The sequence below is a fragment of the Cervus elaphus genome, chromosome 28, assembly GCF_910594005.1.
Source record: "Cervus elaphus chromosome 28, mCerEla1.1, whole genome shotgun sequence".
Taxonomy (NCBI): domain Eukaryota; kingdom Metazoa; phylum Chordata; class Mammalia; order Artiodactyla; family Cervidae; genus Cervus; species Cervus elaphus.
The window spans coordinates 62708718-62731655 of NC_057842.1; the positions used below are offsets into that span (position 1 = coordinate 62708718).

General features: G+C 39.5%; 1 protein-coding gene across 3 annotated transcripts in view; it reads right to left on the bottom strand.

The window, feature by feature from the left end:
* The window catches only part of SLC35A1 (solute carrier family 35 member A1), a 29084-nt gene continuing 6146 nt past the window's right edge, over nt 1-22938 (bottom strand). The window contains exons 1-7 of one of the 3 annotated variants that reach the window (XM_043890544.1): nt 18515-20055; nt 11401-11560; nt 11073-11225; nt 5432-5498; nt 3370-3546; nt 2725-2859; nt 1-900 (exon numbers count right to left, since the gene is read on the bottom strand). In XM_043890544.1, coding sequence (XP_043746479.1) covers nt 773-900; nt 2725-2859; nt 3370-3546; nt 5432-5498; nt 11073-11225; nt 11401-11560; nt 18515-18693 — 999 coding nt within the window. In that variant the 5' untranslated portion in view covers nt 18694-20055 and the 3' untranslated portion in view covers nt 1-772. Of the gene's footprint in view, nt 901-2724; nt 2860-3369; nt 3547-5431; nt 5499-11072; nt 11226-11400; nt 11561-18514; nt 20056-22938 lie in introns of those variants that run through there. The other 2 variants (XM_043890543.1, XM_043890545.1) reach the window with 2 other exon arrangements.

Here is a 22938-nt window from a genome sequence, read left to right on the forward strand (position 1 = left end):
TTTCATATAATAAATTAAGTTTATTGCTGAATTTTCCCATATCATAGAAATTTTTTTTAAAAAACACTGAAATTTCACAAGTTATTGAGAGCCCAACAGTTACATACTTTATTTAAAAAAGTACAAAAGTGACATTAGAAATATTTTTTGAAGAAAAGTATATCCTTAATAGCAAAGAAATACGAGTCCAGACAATGAGTGGCACAGAGCCAGCACTTAAAGGGGCATTCAGTCACCGCCCATACATCGCCGTCTGAGTTTCTAGATGGATTCAGTTTGAGAAGTTACCCAGTCAGTCTGTTTCTGAGCTAGCCTGTCTCGTTTCTGCCTCCCTTTTGTAAGAAAAGAGCTAGGTCTTCACTGCTGCGGGGACTGAATACTGCACATGCCTTGGAGAACAAGGAGGGGTCAGCCCTTCTCCCCTGGTACCTGAACAAGAGAACAGTTAGTACAGAAACGGCCTTGGCACTTTAACCTGTGACACAACCCCAGACCTCACTCATCAAATATCGCAGCCCCGCATGATTTTTTTTTTAAACACCACATCGCCTCCATACTATTGTATGTACATTGTTATATATACAATAATAAAAATCCTTCATTCTTAAAACAGGTTGATTCCAAACAGGTCACATTAAAACTCATTCACATAGCTTTCTTCTTAATTCTTAGACCAGTTCTTGTTTTTTAAATCTACCTTCTGAAATTGACTTAAGGCTCTAGTTTAATATAAATGGTTTAGTCTTAGTAGGAATCTCTTTTGAGGCTAACGTCACACACCGATGACTCTCTCTTTTGAATCTGTTTCTCCTTGTTGGATGGACGTAGTGTCTTGTCTGGGTAATCCATAGAGATATATAGAGACACAGACAAGAAGTGTACCCAGAGCAAAGGTGAGTGCTGGAAAGGAAAAAAAAAAAAGCTTAATCTGTATTTGTGCCCTTAAAACTACATCATGATGATCAGTTTAAAATTTTGAAGACTTTCAACTGTGGGCTTACACTATCAGATTGTACGGAAAATAAATTTTAAGTGTTCTCTATTTTGATGGTAAGGTTTAGAAAAGTAATCAATTGGAGCACCGCCCCCCACACCAAACAAAACAAAGTGGTGAGGTCAAGGGAGTGACAGTCACTGACTACATACTTTTCACGAACACACGTATCACTGTCTGGGGTCACTGACCAAGAGCATACCAACATCCCTATATGCTGACTCAAAGAGCAGTGGAACATGGATTTTCCATGACACTAGAAACCTGTTCAAGTTTAGAGTAAGAGGTAGTTGGCAAATTCAGAAAGTTAGGTGACTAATGATTCAAACCTTTGAGGATTCCTAAAGAGCATATGAGGTGGTGATTTATTTTAATAAGGAAACATATTTTCTGCTAACCTTTTTTTTTAATCTTAATTCTGAAAATCAGGACATAACTGAATTACTTGCCCAAAGTAGGCATTATATAACTCAATCTTTGTGTCAAACTGTACATTCTGTTCAAAACTAAGCCATATTCTATCTTAGGGAGTACAATGGCAGAGTCTTATATCTTTAAAAAAAAAATGTCATGCAGAGAAATGACATCGAGCCATGGATTTTAATTCATCCCTAACTAAGAAAGACTAGCTTTTCCTTCAGAAAGGGGGGGGGGGGAGAGGGTAAATTAAACAGAACATCTAGAGTAGGGCCTAGAAATGGTAAGCAACTGGCTTTATACAGAACACCTGTGTGCCAGGCACTGTTCTAATAAGCACTTCGCCTAAAATAACCCTAGGAGACAGGTGATCTTGTTCCCTATTTACAGAAACGGAAACGGAGACATGGGCTAGGTAACTTCCCCAAGGCTGTTCTGCTAATAAATGGCACAAGCAAGATTTGAACCATACCATCAATTTTTTTCCTAAGATACTGATGTTCTTCTATTTGCATTTATAACAAAAGTCAGTTTTAAAATGAAATGTAAACGTAGGCCAGATCTGACTCTTTTACTTAATGTTGATATTTGACAGATTTTCCTCATTTATTAGTTTATGGTATAACTGGTAAGTCAGTATCTCTGCTTAAATAATTCAGAAGACAACTAATAGTGGATATGGCTAGGGAAAATTATACTAGAAGGACAAGCATAAAGGAGGTGCCAGAATGCCAGCTACAGTAATGAATTTCTTATTTTACATATTAAATGAAATAAAAGATAGCTTTATAAAAGAAAATTTAGACTTGGATTGTAGTTTCAAAAGCAGTTTATACCCAAGTCTAAAACAGGAAGGTACAAGCTAAGGGGGAAATGAAAGAAGTTTTATTATTCTTCCCTCAAAAAAAAAGCCCAGTTTACTGCAGTCCCTGTGGTAAGGAGCCACCTGCTCAGGCCCTTCTGCTCCTTTGCTGTCACACTGCACTCACGCTGAAGCACCTGAGCGGCCTTGTATGTGAGCCTGCGGAGCAGGAAGGCCCTGCCTGCAGAAATGCTCTTCCTACTGAGTGGCCTGCTCACTCTCATATAGAAGTAACACCCTCGGTTTAAGCTCTGGACCCACTGAAGTAACCTGAGTCCCGAGAACCCCACATTCCACACAGATATGAGCTGCTGCACTTCTGGGATAAATGACAGCGAAACTAAGCAATGTCTGTAAACACTGGAAGCAACTGCCATACTTAATAAACGATGAACCAAGGAAGTGAGAAGCTCTTCCCTGTCAAAAACCTACAGTACCAACTAAGACATACTTATCTGTAACCCGAACAGCATCACTGAAGCAACGGTAGAAAGGACAATGGCAGCTGCCGCAGAAAAGCCTTTCATGATGTTGTCTGTGTATTTGACCACAATGGACGTGTAGAGGCCTCCAACACTGGCGAGCACTTGTGGACAGAAAGAAAGAAAGTCTTAACACTCAAGTGAAACATTCTATGACGGTGGGGCACTTTTCATCCTCAGAGATGCCATACTAATTTACCTAGGAAAATGCTGTTTTCCTTAGAAGCAGCCATCTGAGAGTTTGTACTAAAAGTTGAGTCGTAGTTCCTACAAAACATTTTCAGATGCCCAAAGGGCTATGTACTCTACTAAACTGTACACACTTATTGCTAACACATTAGGTACTTCTGATTGTGAAGGCAAAAATTGCTTTGGGATAGCTTTGCCACAAAAGTAAGTCAATAAAATCAAAATTACATTTTCAAGCTGGTATTCTCAGTATCAAAGGAACAATTTAAAAATGCTATAAAGGCTTAAATGACATCTAACTTTTATTACATAATATATAATATATTCTATATTATATAATATATACTATATTACATAATATATATTATTATATTGTTAATTTTTTTTTTTAATCTACCTAGAACCTTTAATTCCTGGATACTTACAGATGACAAACCAGACATAATATGTGTAACCAAAGAAAAATCCTTTTTCTTTAATTTCGGCTCCGTCTGACAAGTAGACGCCAACTAATGTCACAACAATCCCCGATAGATACATCTGAATGTTTCTCACCCAAAGGGAAGTGTCTGAACTCTTTAAAACTTTTTCAAAATATACTCCTGAAAGAAAATTAAGTATGCAAATATGAAATAGATATTAGAAATTAAAATGTCTTTCATTTAGAATAAAAATCTAAAGATATGAAGTATATGGTTTAGGAAACAAAACATTTCACACATTAATTTAATGCACGTTTATGGTGCTGGTTATGTCACATGGCATACTGAACATCACCAATCTGTATTTTTACAGAAATAGAATTAATAACCAAGAGGGAGCTTTCTAACCCACATTTAATAGGAAGTTCTTAATATTGTTAAGTTTCTGCCTTTATGACAGCAGTGAGCTAGATCACCAAAGCTGTCTACTATTGCCACTGAAACACTTGGCCTGGTCAGCTAGAAAACTATATTGTTAAGACTCAATTATCTTAATCATACTCCTGTGGTATCTGCTTGGTGATGAATACTTTCCACTTTGCAAAACAACCTATGTAATCACCACCAGGAATTTTTTTCAGAATAAGTAACACAACCAAAATAAAATTTAAGTAGAACTTGCTGAGTGAAGCCACTTCCCTTTAAAACAGGGGTCCATAGGCCAAGTTTATACACACTGTCAGAAGGAACATGAATTCCCTAACTAGACAGTATGTTTTGTGTATATGTGCGTTTTTCTGCGGTTGATGATCCATAGCTTTTTAAGTACTCCAGAAGAGCACGTAACTTCTCCCTCAAGAAGCCACACAGCACAGCTATAAGTTCTAAACTTAAAATGAACGCGTGTTCAACAAGGACATTAAAGAGTTTTGTTACAAACGCTAGAGACTCTGCCACTAGAGTACCCATCAGCTAAAATGAAATGAAAACCAAGGCTTTTTTTTTTTGATGAACCCATGTTGGAAAGAGCCAGAGAATGGAAACAAACATAATGGCTACTCCTATTTCTAACTTTGATTTTCCTCATCTGGAAGAGCCATTTAACTGTTCAGTTCTACTCCAAGCATAGAGGGGTATTAAACCACCTTCTGTTTCCTCACTTGTATCCTGAGAGGTTGAACTAAACAGAATGCTGGACACACTTTAACTGTTCAAAACAGTGCTAAAAATCAAACAGTGTGTTACTTAGAGTGTAAGTCAATTTTTGTTTCTGATTTGTTAAGAATAAAAGTCTAGCACAATGCTGTCATTAAGTTTATTCCTAAATTTAGATCTTCCCCTCTTATCAGATGACTAGAAGAGAAAAAGATTACTTTCCTAGTCAAAAGTCAAGTACTATAAAATAAAAAAATAGTCTTAACTCTTGAAATAGCACAAATAAATAATAAAGATGTATAGCTATAACTAACATACCCTTTCAGTTTCTTCTCTGTTGGAACTATTTCTAAAACATCTCATTTCTTACATTGCACTTAACATTCATGCTTTTGTCTCTTCTTGATTCAGTGATGGATTGCTTTTCCCTTACACATGTGAGTCCAGATTCCATTTTTATCTGATGTTAGTGGTTTTGATTCTTCTCTCCCTTTTTGGCGCTTACTTCTGGGTACTAGGTTTTCTGAGGTATTTGCCACCTCCCTTTCCTCCCTACTCCATAATTCCTAATCTGTTGAAGCAGAGGAAGAAATTGAGATTACCAGGGAAATACAGATAGCAAGCTGGTAACTAGCAACCTAAAGCAGCCGAATCTAGCCTGAGGTCAGTGCCAGAAAAATACAAAGAGGTACTTGAGCTTTCTGATGGCTAACTTATTCCATTTTCAGAGGTCTTTTTTCATTTATTTTGGGGTTCTTAGGTGGACTAGGGATAGTCAACGATGACAAACACATTCTTACATAACTGCAAAAATGAGTAAGGACTGAGATCTAAGCTGAGTTAAACACTACTACATGCTCCCTAGAAAAACAATTTGACAGCTGAGTCAAGTGGTGCTTTTATGATTTACCTGCAAATCCTGAGCACAATACAGCAATAGCTATAGCGCCAAATCCTAACAGTGGATTCTGTTCCACCTGCAATAGTAATGTTTTAAAAGTTATTCTTAGTGACTAAGAATACAACTCATCCAAGAGACCAAACAAACGAATACAAAACTCTGTTTATACCGAAAGTACGTGTCATCATCAGACACAGCTTTTCTATAGAAGACAGGACCAAACAAATGCCACCCGGGGACAAACGAAAGTACTGAAGTTAAAAACATATCAGTCAGATCACAGCCACAGTGACTGCCTGATAACCACGTGCACCTTCTTCATAACAGCGGCACCCGAGCACAGAACTGTGCATAGCCCATCACTTCATGGGAAGTAGACGGGGAGACAGTGGAAACAGTGTCAGACTTTATTTTTGGGGGCTCCAAAATCACTGCAGATGGTGACTGCAGCCATGAAATTAAAAGACGCTTACTCCTTGGAAGGAAAGTTATGACCAACCTAGACAGCATATTAAAAAGCAGAGACATTACTTTGCCAACAAAGGTCCATCTAGTCAAGGCTATGGTTTCTCCAGTGGTCATGTATGGATGTGAGAGTTGGACTGTGAAGAGAGCTGAGTGCTGAAGAATTGATGCTTCTGAACTGTGGTGTTGGAGAAGACTCTTGAGAGGCCCTTGGACAGCAAGGAGATCCAACCAGTCCATCCTAAAGGAGATCAGTCCTGGGTGTTCATTGGAAGGACTGATGCTGAAGCTGAAACTCCAGTACTCTGGCCACCTGATGCGAAGAGCTGACTCATTGGAAAAGACCCTGATGCTGGGAGGGATTGGGGGCAGGAGGAGAAGGGGAGGACAGAGGATGAGATGGCTGGATGGCATCACCGACTCGATGGGCATGAGTTTGAGTAAACTCCGGGAGTTGGTGATGGACAGGGAGGCCTGGCGTGCTGCGGTTCGTGGCGTCGCAGAGTCGGACACGACTGAGTGAGTGAACTGAACTGAACCGCCTGTCGGCCTTCCCAGGCAGCACTAGTGGTCAAGAACCCGCCTGCCAAGGCAGGAGACGTAAGAGACACGGGTTCGCTCCCCGGGTTGGGAAGATCTGGAGGAAGGCGTGGAACCCCTCCAGCATCCTTGCCAGGAGAATCCCACGGACAGAGGCGCCTGCTGGGCCACAGTCCACAGGGTCACAAAGACTCGAACATGACTGAGGCAATTTAGCACGCAAGCAGCAGCCACCACTTAACTTTAACTTCTGACACCACCATAACTCAGGCCCTTATAGGATCAATCATGGAAATGACGACACTTTGACTTGTTTTATTCCCTATCACCTATGGGATAAAGGACTTGTAAGATTTCCAGCTTTACTGAATTTTTATCAAATATTAATAGCATGACTTCTACCTACCATATACACTATTTTATAAAGTAAATGAATAAAGAGGAAGCTGATACACAGCTCTGATTCTTAAATAGTTCATTAATGTGAGAGACTGACATGCATATATATTCATAATACTTTGCTAACATATGCAGGCATATGGACCCCCTACCTATTGTTTCAACTTTATCTCCTCTTTCCTAAACTAACCCTCAGGAGCCTTCATCAGTCTTTGCTCAGAGATCAGTGTTATCTGAGTGGAGCACTCAGGAACTAAGGGTTGAGACACATGACTGTAATGTGACAAGCACACAGCTTGTTCAAAACAAATAAGCCTGATAAAGCAGAGTGTTACTTTAAGGACCTGAGACAGAAAATATCTGCGTGAAGATAAAAGAAGAAATAGAAGATATTATGGACTAATGATTCTCAAAGTATGGTCCCTGGACCAACAGCAGCAGCAGCGTCACCTGTTAGAAATGAAAATTGACAGGCATTCCCCAGACCTACTGAATCATAAACTGTTAGCCTCCACCCTCAAAATCTGTTTAACCTTCCTGTTAATTCTGATGTACACTGATGTTTCGAGAACCACTGCTATAGACTACAATGGATAAACATGGATGCTTTCCTAATATAAACTATAAGACTGGCATAGAAATGAGAAAAAAATAATGGAAGGACACTAGAAAGCTCAGGCTACTAAATACAATGTCTGGCAAATTCTTGGCTTTTCTGCCGGTTTAATCTCTACCGTTAGCAAAAATGGTGACAGACACTGACTGCTTCTCTGGGCTTAAGAAGTCAGGTGTCACTAGTTAAGGGCATCTTTGATGAATTCTTATTTTATAGGAACACTAAGAAAAAAAATTAAACCTACAGTATACAAAACCAAGAGGAACCAACCAGGAATTTTAGTGTCAAAAAAAATTGAAAGCTCAGAATAAGTGGAGGCTTGCAAAAATACTATAAAACTTTGAAGAAGGCCTTTAAAAGAGAAGAAAAAAGTGTTTCTTTGGCTATATGACGTACTGTTAGCAAGAAAATGAGAGTTACCCAAATCTAGTTTCCACTTTCTCTGTGAATAATGATTTTAAATGAATGAATGAATGGGGAGTTAAGTCCAAGATGTGTGGTTTGCTATCATAAAAACACCCACCTAAATTCAGAAGCCTCTTGACCAAGAACAGTACCAAGTCAAGGTGTCTTCACTACATCTGTGAAGATTACTGGGGCATGGAAACTGTGCCAGAAAATCTGAATTGGCAAATACTGTCCTGATTTTCAGATAGGCAGAGAGAAGGAAAAGCTGCAGAAATTATCAACAGCAGCTTCAGACGTTGAAGGCAGGCCAGTACACTGACCAAAAGCGCAGACTCGAGCCACACTGCCTGGGCTCAAGCAAGCGTGAGCTGTGGACCCACTGCTAAGCTTCTCTGCCTATCAGTTTCCTCATATGAAAATGGAAATAAAGACACGCATCTCATATGATTGGTGTGCGCGTAAGTGAGTTAATGTGAGTTAGAACATTGCTAATAACTAGTGTTGACTGCAGTGTTGTTACTGTTACTGAATACAAGCAAAATCACACCACAGATGACTTGTGGAGCTTAAAAAGTCCAATGGTCATCACACACACACACACACACACACACACACAAATGGTGTGGCTTCCATAAGACGACGACACACCAAACTGTCTTACTGAAAGGATTCCTAGTTAATTGATGAGGGGAATTCCACAGAAATAATGTTCAGTAAGAAATCTGACAGATTTGCATAATATTTTTGTTACTAAGACAGAGAAATGGAGTGAGGATAACTAGTTCTATTCATAGCTGAGTGAATGCTCATGTAGCAAAGTGCTAATTAACAGAATAAAACCAAGCTAGACCTACCACCACTACCAACCAGCCAGGCATATGAATGCGCCTTGGCAAGTCTTCAGCTGCCTGCAGGCCTGGCTGGTATCTTGACTGCAACCCCTTATGAGACCCCTCAAGCCAGAATGTCTAAAAGAGGCCAGAGCTCAGGCACCCTTGAATTCCTGATTCATGAAAACTGAGAGGGATAACAAATGTTTCTTAAGAGGGAAAAAAATAGATCTAAAGGCATGTCCTCAGAACTCTGATCCCATCTGTCTAAACTTTTCAGTGAAGATCCAGGAGACATGCGTGTTGCATCTGCAGAAAGCATAACAACATTTCAGGAAAAGCTAATGACCAGTAAAGGGATGCAGAGACCTCAGAGGCTTGAGCGTTAACCCAAAGCTAACAAGATGGGCTTAATAAATATAAACACATCTTGCACTTCGGTTTAGAAGCCTGCTGCAGAAATCACATCTGAGAAAAACTGTGTGTGTGCGTGAAACAGCTACATGTGGTTATATAATCAGTTACAGAATGGATAGCCACCTCCAACCAAAAAAAAAAAAAAAAACCCTGATACAACCTTAGGCTGACGGAACAAGTCTAGAGGTAATTAGCGAACTACAACTCAGCTCAGTTGGTAAAGAATCTGCCTGCAATGCAGGAGACCCGGGTTCAATCCCTGGGTCGGGAAGATCCCCTGGAGGAGGAAATGGCAACCCACTCCAGTGTTGTTGCCTGGAGAATCCCATGGACAGAGGAGCCTGGCGGGCTACAGTCCGTGGGGTCGCAAGAGTCGGACACAACTTAGCTACTCAAGCACCACCAACACAACGCACGCTATTCAGTCAACGTCTGGAGATGGTATGAGCTTTGGGGACACACCGAGGAAAAACAATGGATAAATGCATCTAGAAAAGAAGTACAAGGCAGCGCGGGGACAAGCCAGGGGTCACAGAGTCCCCAGAAGGCACATTCTAGGAAGAAACAGGTCCTCTCAACAGGGGACAGAAAAAGACACGGAAGGTAGGCTTGTGACAGTGTTCTCAGACATTCCAAGGGCCATCATGTGGAGCTAGCAGGGGTCTGAGTTACTCTGACGAGAGCAAGGAACAAGAGGCAGTTACAGGAGGCTGCATTCTGTTCAAGATACGAAAGAACTTTCTGGAGTGCTCCAGCAGTCGAATTCTCTGCTTTAGTTTACTCAGCTTTTCATACGCATTACCTGTGCGAGGTGGACATTTGCTAAACATGTAAAGTGGTCCTGGAAGTTCATATTTAACTTTTAAGTGTTTGCATTACTTCCCAAACAAATTATTTCTCCAATGGTCTACATCCGAGTACACATGCAGTACATACTTGATCAGTGTTTGAAATGTCACCAAGAATATAAGCACATTTGAACATCATGTAAAGACAATAAATACTAATTTAAAACTTACTTTCTGAGAAAAAAAATTCTTCCGCCAGGCCAGAAAGTACGTAAAAAGCTGACTTTTCCTGCTTTCACAAGCTCTGCATACCTCCCTGGCTGCCTTCTGCTCCTAAAAGACCATGGGCCCGCTACGGTCACACCACCGTGAACTTCTCTGATCTTAGAGGCCAAGCAGAGTGGGACCTGGTTAGTACTTGGATGGGAGAACCCATGGTCTATCATTTGGGAAAAATATGCAGAAGGAAGCTCCTGACCTTCAGGTCCTCCACTGTTGTTCTACTTCCTACTTCTCTTTGGGAAAACAACCAGTTAAAGCATATAATACTTTTAAAAAAAAAAAAAAATCAGGTATATACCTTAACATTTAACTCTTGAACTAAAAGTTAGAAGTGAAGGCACCTCTTGCCCTATTTTAGTTATCAATTATCAGGAAAACCACTGCTACTCCCCTACAAGCCCAACTGTTGACGGCGGCTGTATTTACAAAGCGAGAATTTTTGTGACTGCAGGAGAACCTGGAGATTAGATGGGGAAAACTGCCCAGTATTTCTGAGAAAACGTGTAAAAGAGGCCGAGAAGTTCTGAGCATATACACTGCGTGGGAGTTTGCACAATTTGAGTCACAGGTTAGCCATTAACTGGAACTTTGGATAAGTTACTTCCTCTCTCTGAAGTTACTTCAATTTTGTTATCCATAAAATGAAGGAGGGGCATTATACTGAGTTTAAGACAACATCCATCTCTAACGTATTTTATGCACATTCTCCTCTTTAAAAAAAGAAGCCAGTATTCCTCCCCTTAGCAATAACATTTTCCTAAGGGGCAAAAAGGATATATGTAAGGCAAAGGTTATTTTCACTCAAAGAAATACAATCAAGCTCCATGCCTCAGCATGACTGTCTGAACTGCGTAAGACCTTAAAAAGTTCCCTAGCTTAGTCACATTAAGCATGTTGTTTCTTACCACGACTTTGGTGGCCTGGGCTGGTTTCCACTGTACGAGTGTGACTCCCCCACACAGCATAAACACTGAAATCCACTGCAGCTTGCTGAGCGTCCGGTTTAACATTAAGACGGTACATAGGGCAGTGCAGGGGATCTTCAGCTGGTACGTCACCTGAGAACCAAGCAGGAGCTAATGAGCTCAGCTAACACTAGACTCCGAGACAAATCTATCTGGTATCGTTAACAGAGCTGAGAAGAATATCTGACAGTGAGAGAAAGGGTTAATAAAAATGCTGTCACCATAAAACATGCCTTTTAAAGACTCTGCACCTCTGATCACCACCCACCTGGTACACCGCCGCATCCAGGTTGCTAAGAGCTAGGAAAGCCATGTTGTTCTGGACAGCGTACACCAAGGAAGGCACACTCAACTTCATCAGCTCCTTGGGGCTCCCCAAGACATTCTCTCTTAAAGATGCCTTGAATCTACCCAGATTACCAGTTTCTCTTTGAAAACAAAAAGGGGAAAGGAGAGGCGGTGAGGAAGAAAATGAAAGGTCATCCTATTAGATACCATCACAGGTAGGGTAGCTACAATGCGTTAAGTTCACTGATAGAATTTATCAAACTTAAGTTTATTTTTAGAATTTTTGACTAATTTTAGGTTTATTAAAAGAAATATACCAACAATATGTGAAAAACAATTACAGTTTCTATTTGGGAAAATATGGCAACTTGGTTTACCATCATCCACCTCTGGTCAAAGCTCCAGGGGCTTCTGAATATATGAAGTTATGAGATAACAGGAAACCAGAATTGCTGATATTACCCATAAAAAATTAATCCCTGCCACTTTCTGCCATTACATCAAGTTTACCCTGATTATTTTTTAGATTAATCAGACTGCATATCCATTTAAAACAATTTTTAATTACAATAGGTTTAAATTGCAAACAAAAGAAAAAAGCTTTAGTACTTAAAGAAGTTACTTGAGATTAATTTATAAATTTTGACCTGCATCACTCAATGAGATAGGAAGAGGAACTGAGTGATGCAGGTCAATATTATTTGTAAACTAATTCAGTGTTTGTGCAATAAGGTGGACAATAAATCTTTAGATAAGCATATTCTCATAAAACTCAAGTATGTATCTATATAACTTGGCAGGAAATCTGAATAATTAATACCAGTAAAGGTAAACTATCTACAATGTACATAAAGTTCACTACTGCATATTGATTAATGCATGCTCTTAAGTATTTTTATTTTTCTGCAGGAGGAACTATTAATAGCTAATCTGACTCATAGTTTCCCCTGCTATAAATCAGCTCATTTATTCCCTGAAAATACATATCAAAGAACACTTTTATAAGCATCAACACCAAAAAATGCTACATCAAAAGGCTCCTAACTACAGCTCAAAATATCGTTAAGAGGACCATAATGCTACATTGGGAAGACTAATCTATGTCAACTCACAATGAGCCTTCAAATTTTCAGTTAACATATTAGAATCAACAGTCACTAACTGGGTATTTTCATACTAAATAGGGCAAAAATGATTACCCAGGTTCTGAGGGGGAAGCAAAAAGTCCATAATGTTGAACTGACTACCCATGCCTTTTCACCATAGAACACTCCAGCACCCAAGAAAATACTTAAGACAGGAAAGTCGGCCTGGACCACAGAAACACAAGATGTCCTTAGTTATAGACTGTCTGCTGCCAAATTCAATACACTCCACAGCACAATGGGAAATCCTTATGCTGAAAACTACACACACACACAGCTAGAGGGAGACGACAAAAGCCATCCAGACGAGGAGAGAATTCAAGAAATATGACTGTACTGGGAAAATCTACATAGGAGAGATTTCCAGACACCTGAAGTTTGGCCCTTTAAACCTTTAACATTCTTTTTTTTTTTTTTAAACACAAATCTATAATGTTCTATGTAATTCTCCACATCTTAAAAGAGTATAAAGAAAAATTTCTCAAATTTTCCCTCAGTTATAAAACTGAAGATAAAAAACAATTAAAAAGAATCAGAGGTCCAACTCAAAGAACCATTTTAACAGGTGATACATTAGAAAACATAATGGAACATTTTGTCATAATTCTAAGAAGCCCTTATGATGGAAGAAACATAAACCTTCCCGAACACTGCTTTCACTGAACCGTTACTTTATGTCCTTCCGAAATACTTACTTTTCTACTGACGTATCTTCAGAGTGGTTCCCTAAGGAACTCCTGAGGTACCAGTTTGTACCCATCTTTTCTGTTCTACTTCCTTTCATGTCTGTTTATGTCCCACATAGGATTCCGCAAGCTCTAGTTTCAGGGCTGTTTACCCCTCCTCTAGTCCCCAGCTACGGGCAGCGCCACCCCACGTCCTCTCCACAGAGACGCTCTAACCCCTCAATAGTATCAAGGGAACTCCCGGCCACCCAGAGCTCGGCGCGGGCCTGTCCATCACCGACTCTCCTGCTCTGCACGAACACGGGCCGCGTTCGGATCTGACCGCGTCTCCTACGAACCACCACGCCTGCGGCGGGATCAGGGCTGCCGCGGCACCTCTTCTCCATGTCACTTCTTACCACCTCTACACTTGTCAGCTTTCCCATCAAAAGAAGGGCCTGTGAGACGTCACCGCTCAGTCTGAACCCTCCGCTCCTTCAGCGCGGCAAACCAGCAGAGTGTGGTGGACTGTGTCCAAATTAACCTTCAGGTCTGTGGCTCCTGATTAGATCCTTTTTATTGGATCTTTTTCCTTGGATGCTTAGGAATTACTACTTCTTCATTGCCAGGAAGGCTTCAGTATCTTTTTCTGGTTTCTTCTCTAATGCAGATACTGGAGAAGCCAAGGTCTACCAGAATGCTATCAGAGGAAAGCTCAAGCTTCACCACAGGATTATATCAACATTATGTAATTATAACAAGACATTTGGAAATAAGTTACAAAAAAATAGCAGCGATTGCTAGAAGAACTTGTAAAAGAAAACAAAAGCTCAAGAATAATTAATGACATTGTATAGTAAAATAAAGGTCCATATAGTCAAAGCTGTGATTTTTCCAGTAGTCACGTACAAATGTGAGAGTTGGACCATAAAGAAGGCTGAGCGCTAAAAGACTGATGCTTTCAAACTGTGGTGCTGCAGAAGACTCTTAAGAGTCCCCTGGACTGCAAGGAGATCAACCCTGAATATGCACTGGAAGGACTGATGCTGAAGCTCCAATACCTTGGCCACTTGATGCAAAGAGCTGACTCACTGAAAAAGACCCTGATGCTGGGAAAGATTGAAAGCAAAAGGAGAAGAGGGTGGCAGAGGATGAGATGGTTAGAGAGCATCACTGACTCAGCGGACATGAGTCTGAGCGCACGCCCAGAGCTAGTGAAGGACAGGAAAGCCTGGCGTGCTGCAGTCCGTGGGGTCGCGAAGAGTCAGACACCGCTTAGCAACTGAACAACAATAGTAGAATAAAGAGATATAGGAGGTATAGCAAAGAATATATGGGAATCTTAACACACAAAGTTTTAAAGAGGTAAATTATTTCAGTATGAGATTAAATCTTGCTTAATTTTAACGTATTAAGAAAACAGCTCCAAAACTTAGTTTTACTCATGAAAGTTAAAATATATATACACCAATGTATCTTCCAGAAAACACTAGTAATCATCTATCCTTTTGTTTTACCGTTAAGTAGACAAAGATAAATGATCAATTTTAAATATACTACAGCCTTGAATATACTAGTCAAAGGAACACATAAAAACCAAAGGCCATTTTTTCTTCCATTTTTCCTGATATTTTCTTGGAAATCAAATCCCATGCACTTTAATGAGTAAATTTTGTTAAAAACAAATTTATTGAATTTAATTATATAAATGACATTGTGAGATAAGAAAAAGCATGTCTAAAATCAAAAAGCATATTTAAAAAAATATATATAGCCTGTCCCATTATATTTACTGTTTGATTTTTATCACTGGAAAAGAATCTATGTTCAACCTCTTGTTACCTGAAAAAATGCTGAAGCTCCGTGTTGATTGTAGACAGATTCTGCTGCCACCTACCCCCCTAAATTTCCTACCAACCGGCTGAAACCAGTTCTTTCTGATCTATGTTTGGTCAAAAGTAGGTCTCATTCTTCCAGCTCCTGATCTGATGAAAACTACTAGGAGACCTAAAATCCTTGGCTAGGTTACCAAGGCACTGTGCAAAATGGAATAATAATACAGCACAAGTTACTCATGAGCTTAAGAAATTTCAGTTTTGCTTACAAATTTCTTATCTGCAAAGTTAATCTTCATTCATTATTCTAGGTAATACTATGAAATAGTAAAATAATTTTCTCCAGTCTTATAGGGATAAGTAGTTCAAAGATTTAAGATGCATTTATTACTAGACACACCCAAAGTAATATGTATATTTACACATCCTTCTAGGTTTCTTTAGTCTTTACAGGCTGTGGTGGACAGCAAATAACAAGAAGCTGACTTTGTTCTAAGACAATGTGACAATGTTTGCACTTCCTTTTTCGTATCACAAATGACAGGTGTAAATCAAAAGTGTTAATTTTAATATGACAATTTAGTATGTACTATGACAATTCAGTACTATGACAATTTAGTAAAGCTAACTAGCAATTTTCCTGTGAATTGTTGTAGTAATTATTTTATGAACCTAAAACATTTTTACATGTATTTGTTTTATGTTTCAACTGGATTATAACTTAGAAATCAATAACTTCACATTCAAATACTTGCTTTTGCATCAGACTGCTAAGCTGCTCCCCTCTCCACAAAACAGGATGTCTGTCTCCTTTACCATATGAGTGGTCTGACATAACTCATACATATGCACAACACTGTACATTAAAAGATAATTATTACATCTTTGTTTTACAGTTGCAGAAGGCTACATACAATCCAAATATCCATCAATAGAAACTGGTCTATATAATACATCTGTATAATAGAAAACCACACAGCTCTTAAAAATAGTAAGAGTTCTATGTATGGACATGGAACCATCTCTAAGATAAAACATTTAAATGGAAAAAAGTTAAAAAGCAAAGCACAGTGTAAACTTTGTATGCACACAAAATTACAAGCATTGTACATACATACATGTACATGCATTTTAGTTACATGCACTAAAATTCCCCAATCAGACCATGTAAACCTTAAACCTTATTTATCAAAGTAAGGTACCACCCATCAATTCTTCCCCCCAGTCCCCATTTTTTTTGCACTAATTTATGATAAAAACAAGTATAATTTCATATTCCAAAAATTACTGAAACTTAAAAGTAAAATCAAACAAAGATGGTGGAAAACTCCAAATTAATTACAAACAAACAAACCAAAAAGAAAAAACAAACCTGTCAGTTTTTTTCATGAATACCAAAATAACACTGATGGAGAAAAACAGAACTAACCCAAGTATTCTAAAACGCAGTCTTTTTACTGTATGCTCCAAAACTAAACGCAAAAAGAACTGCATACAAATACTGAACTTTAGTTAGTAGGTTTGCTTTTCCACAGCTGTAGGTTAGAAATTCTGAATCTACTTATTATGTATTCTAGGACTGAGCAAATAAGTAAGTATCTTTAAGATAATGAAAGTCAAACTTACCATCATTGGAAAAGAAAATACAGAAAAGGGGAAAGTTGTAATGAACCCTGTGGTACTGCGTCAGAATTGCAGGTCTCAACAATACTGAACTCAGAGTTACATACATACACATACAGAAACAGAGGAACAGATCACTCAACACACGCTACCCGGCTCTGGTTACTGAACGGGCCCAGAAGTAATGCTATCCCTCCGGTACCAATGTGCACGTCATAAATCCAGACTCTGGTTTCTAAATACCATTCTTGTAAAAAGGAAAGGTTTCCTAGAGAAATGTATGATTTCAGGATTGGTGCAGGGAACGCACCCTTTGTTATGCTAAAAGAAACTACTCAAAGATTGGTAAGAATATGAGAGACAGAGGAAGGAAAAAAAGACAAAAAAAAAAGCGGGGAAGCTTGAAGATGATCCCACTGTCCAAATCTGAACAATGTGAGCACAGAAATAAATAGTGATAATAATAGATTCCAGCCATCATAATAAAATAACCCACGAATCTCACTGAGAGGGAGAGGTGGATGGAGGGAGTGGAGGACAGAAGGAAAAGCTTCTTAGAGTGGAATGTCTGTGTGTGTTCGTTGCTCAATCGTTTCCAACTCTTATGCGACCCCATGGGCTGCAGCCTGCCAGGCTCCTCTGTCCATGGGATCTCCAGGCAAGGTACTGCAGTGGGTTGCCTTGCTCTCCTCCAGGGGATCTTCTTGACCCAGGAATTGAACCTGTGTCTCCTGCATTGCAGGCGGATTCTTCACTGTCTGAGCCACCACAGGAGACCCTTAGAGTAGAAGGCCAACCAATCAATGTGTAGACAGTGTTGGAACTGGGAAATTACCATTTGGAAACATCAAATCAAAAAAGGAAGAGAAAGAGGATATTTACCTAGTTTCAAAGTATCTCTCCATAAGATACTTATTAGTTACAAAGAGAAAATTGGTGACTTTATTTGGAGAAACCCAGCAGGCACTACCTTAATCAAGAAATCCAAGTTAACTCGCCAGTAATGGGGGCAAACAGATACCATGTGCTTCCTGGTAAGCCGCACTGAGAAGTGTCTCTTCTGTGATGTTCCTGACCAAAAACCTGATCATGACAAAGCGTTCAGCAAACAAACTGAGGGATATTCTACAAAGCAAACGGACTGTGCTCTTCAAGAGTGGCAAAGACATAAAGAAAAAAAGATGGAGCAGCAGTCTCAGGTTACAGGCAGCTAGAGATAAAACTAAAGTGTGATTGTTTTACTATTAAAGGACACCAGTGGGCAACTGGCAAAATCATCTAAGGTCTGTGAATTAGGTAACAGTATCACGTCAATGCTAATGTCTCAGATTTGATATATGTGAGTATGTAAGAGAATGTTATGTTTTTTAGAAAGTATGTGCTGAAGAATTTAGGGACAAGGGCATCTTATGTAAAACTTGCTCTCAAACAGTTCATAGAAACTTTATACACACATACAAACGCACAGAAATCAAGAATATGATAAAACACACATGGTAAAATGTTAACATTTGGAAATGAAAACTTAAAAAATAAAATTACTAACGTGTCTAACAATGCTACTACTAAATGCTTGTCTTTGCCCTGGCTAATCACTTTACAGCTCAATTATTTCATTGTTCTAAAAGACTTATAATCAGAAAAGTGAAAATCAGGGAGCTTTCTAATGCTGTCACTGCCAGTCACTTTCTGGGGATCTTTGGCAAATTAAAACTTCCCTCAGCCTTGGATTTCTCCTTACAGAAGATGAAATAATACCTAAGGCTAAAACAGCGGCAGAAGCATCAAACGAAAATAAGCTGTGTTTACCTGTGTGTCTCCCTCACCTGTTCTTAGGGGAGAATGTTTCCTCAACACCTTCCCTCTCTGGCAGCCTGCCGTCCTCAGCAGCAGCAGTCCTGACCGACTGAAGACGGCAGCTGCCGTTGCCGCATCTTAAAAGAGGCTGATTGGGCTTCACACAGCACGTCTGACAGCGATCCACGGTGTTCCAGAGTCTGGTCATATGTTCACTGGGCTTTCAAAAATTCATTTTTTCACAACAGACCCCCAAAGAAGCATTATTCTTTGGTTTTTCTAAGGAAATTTCAATTTATTATATATTATAGCAATAGTGCTAAAGTGCTGGCTAGTGTTCCTTCGTGCCAGAAAGCTGTGGTGTGTGCCTTATGGAGAAAACACGTTAGATGAGCTTTATCCAGGCATGAATTACAGCACTACTGGCCCCGAGTTCAATGCTAATAAGTCAACAACACATATTAAATAAGGTGTCTTTAAACAGAAACAAGGTTCTGTGGTGACCAGCTGATGGAAATGTTGTGCCGGAGGCTCACATCTGCTCCTCTAGGAGCAAGTTCAGTGATCACTGATTCAGTGTTCGTGGGAACCACTGAGACAGCAGGAATCAACCGTTTGTCCAAAGCCATCACCAGGCCTGTGGCCTCTACTCTGAGGAGCAGACGCTTCTCTTCATCACTCACAGTCAGCATGCCCACAATCCTGGGCTCTGATAAGCTTCCTTACCCCCAATTCCTAACAACCTTCTCGTCCACGCTCCTCAAAGGGGTCACAGGGACTCACCATAATTGGGGCGCCTTGTTAGTCCCTGGCTTCACCCTTCTGGTGATTCCCTAATGCACTTGAGAGAAAACCTGGGCTCCTCACAGGCCCACAGTTCCTCTCGACACCCTGCCCGCGCCTCTCCCCTCTCACAGCTCTCCAGTGATCTGTGGTTGTTCTCTAACACACTGATCTCTTTACCTTCTCTCTGCTCTTTTCCTGCCCATCTTCTGCTCCATATTCAGGTCTGTGTTAATATAACTTCCTCATATTCAAATGGAGACCCCCCTCTTACTTATTTACAGCATCCTCCATTTATCCTCTGGTGGCTCAGCAGTAAAGTAGGAGACCTGGGGTCGATCCCTTGGTCAGGAAGATCCCCTGGAGAAGGAAATGGCAGCCCACTCCAGGATTCTTGCCTGAGAAGTCTCATGGACAGAGGGGCCTGGCAGGCTACAGTCCATTGGGTTGCAAAAGAATTAGACACAGCTTAGCGACTATGCAACAAACTACTTATCCTCTTAACACCACTCACTGATTATTCATTTGCTTAACATCTAGTTCTCCACCAGACTCAAGCTCCATGCGGACAGAATAGGTCTTTTTAATTTGCAGCTATATTTCTTACATCCTGAAAAGTGCTGAGCAAATAACTGGATAAATGAATGAACCTGACTATTGCACTACATCTTTTTAGCAGTATATTCAAACAAAGCATGACTATGTTTAAAATGTTTGTTTGGGACTTCCCTAGTGGTCCAGTGGTTGGGACTTTGCCGTCCAATGCAGGGGGCGAGGGTTCCAACCCTGGTCAGGGAGCTAAGACCCCACATGCCTCCCCGAAGCATAAAACACAGAAACAAACCAAAAAAAAAAACATAAAATAGAGGCAATATTGTAACAACTTCAACTTTAAAAAAGCCAAAACATAAAACAGAAGCGATATTGTAACAAATTCAATAAAGACTTTAAAAATAGTCAACATCCAAAAAAAACTTAGAAAAAAATGTTTGAAAGCAGTGAACCACAGATTATTTGGACATGGCCGTGACACATTTCTAAGTGAACTTAATTATAAGCAAGACGTTAAGAACTTTTAAGAACTGTCCTGAGTCTCTGCCCCCATCTCCACACAGTATAAAATGATATGTACTTACTTTAACAATTAGCCAAGACTAAGCATAGTACTGAGCAAAGAGCATTACTCGAGAGACCATCCGGGGCAAGCTTTGCACAGGTCAGAAACAAGTGAGGTTCTAGAGTTGTCAACTCAAAAAAGTTATTGCCCTTTAACAGAGCGTAAAGCGTGGGACGAAGTGAATAAGCTTTTACCTCCTTTAACAGTTTTTTCCATTCAAATGGTAGTTCACTTTTTTCCTTTTCTGTCATTATCTAAAACTTTCCAATCAAAATTTAGTATTATCTAATTTTTACATTAACTTTATTTTTTTGGAACATAGGGAAAATGTATTAATCATGAAGATCTAACTTATCTTTTTTCTTCTCAGAAGAGTCTCCAAGTTCTAAATCTTAAGTTATTTCTAACATAATTCTTTCACATTCTCCCACGATATCCTGAAATCGTCATCCTTTCTCTCAGATGATAAAGTGTTGCTTCTACTTTGAAAACAAAGTAAAAAAAAGTCCAATGTCATGTTTTTAGCTTTAAAGAAGGAAATAGTTTAACATCATGTGGTAAAGCATTTTCAAACAATATAAGCTCAAAATTATGAAATCAATTTGTTTCTTGTGTATACCAACAAATCAATTCCTAAAATTTCTGAGTAACAAGTATCTTCTGATATTTAGAAGTCTCTCTATCACAGCAAATAAAGCACTGACATCCAACCTGGCTTTTTTTGGACAGCTATTTAACATCCTATTTGCCTTTGATTCACTTTTTTTAAATTGACGATTTTAGTATGTGTATAAAGAAATTACAGCATAGAGAATATCTGGAAAGTCTACTTTGCAAACTTCACACAGCTGTACCAAAAAGACAGATATAAAGTTGTAGGTGCTTTCATGTGCTCCAGCTCCTAACTGTTCAGTCACAGTCCAGCCATCTATTTTATTCATCTTGTCCATATTCCAAACTGCTTTGGGTGAACCGTTATAAGCTAGTGTCTTTCAAGATCTAGAATCAACTTGCAACATTTTCACTGGGTATGTTTCCCACACAGCTCTGATTTCGTTTCATTAGCGACTGTCTCATGACATATTGCTGAATAAGCTGAACAAGTAATACACAATGTCCTTTCATTTCATTCTGTAGCTATCAACCTGTGACCTAACACTGTAAGATAATTCTTTCACTGTTTTACCATTCCAAGAAATTAACGTTTTCACAGATGCCCTCTTTATTTGCTCCAAGAAATTGTCCTACCAACGTGTTTTGAATAACCACATAACGTGCCAACATGTTTCTCATTAAAAATTACGTTTGCTTTAAAATCCAATAATTTCAAATTCACTTCACTTCTTTCCTGCTTTGTAATTTTTTCCCAGTGTTTTTTCCCACTTGGAAACTCCTTGTGTTTTAAATGATTTTCTTCGCAGCCAAACTCTTGCTAGCCATGTCATGTCAAATGCCAGCCATGAAAACTCTGTATCATAATTCTTTACTTTTTCTCTGATTGTCCCTGGTCTTATGAACTCTGCAGGTAATGTTTATAAAAGAGGCTCTACATTATCCTGGGCTTCCCTGGGGCTCAGCTGGCAAAGAATCCGCCTGCAATGCAGGAGCCCTGGGTTCAACCCCTGGGTTGGGAAGATCCCCTGGAGAAGGAACGGGTACCCACTCCAGTATCCTGGCCTGGAGAAGTCCATGGACTCTATAGTCCGTAGGATCACAGAGAGTCGGACACGGCTGAGTGACTTTCACCTTCACCACATTATCCTGGTGACATAAACAGCCATCTGGTTACTGATGCTGAAGACAATCAAGGACAATATTTGGTTTTCCACAGTTGTTTCAATACCATTATCTAACTTATCTGGTGAATTCTTGGAAACTTTTCTGCTTTTATATTAATTTCAAAGAAAGTTTCCACAAAACAAACCTCAGCTGACCACACCCGTAACACTGAACAGCTTGAGAATAAGAAATACCACACGGCGAGCGGCACAAAGCTGGGAGAGCATCAAAATGAGCCAAAAAGTCTCTGCAGCGGTTGGCAGGACACTAGCCCAGCTGGAGTTAACCAAAGGCTTCACTGCTTTTTAACAAATTCTTAACAGTTACAAAACAACTGAACCATAATCTGATCTTACAGCTTTAAATAGCAAATAACATGCTTAACAGTCCTATTTCATTCCTGGGTCGTAATTTTTTCTCCCTAAAGAAGCTGGGGGATAAGGAGAAGAAATGTGCTCCCTATGTCTCTTTTCCACCATCTCCATTTTTGTATTAAAGCAAGTTAAGCCATAAGATTTTTACTAATTTATTTACTCCTAAATTGGTGGTTGTTCTGGCATTTCAAATATAGAGATGCTTGCCTCTGGAACATTGCCTTTTAAAGATACAATAAGGCCTCTCCTTTACCTGACATTCTCCAGAAGAGTGGAAGCCAAATTTCCTTAAAAATGGATCTTATTAAGTAAGAAACTGTAAGGGTGTGAGATTTTAACCTATTTGCAACCCAACAAGTTAGCTCTGCCTGTAAGACAAATCTCAGACACAGATTTTCTA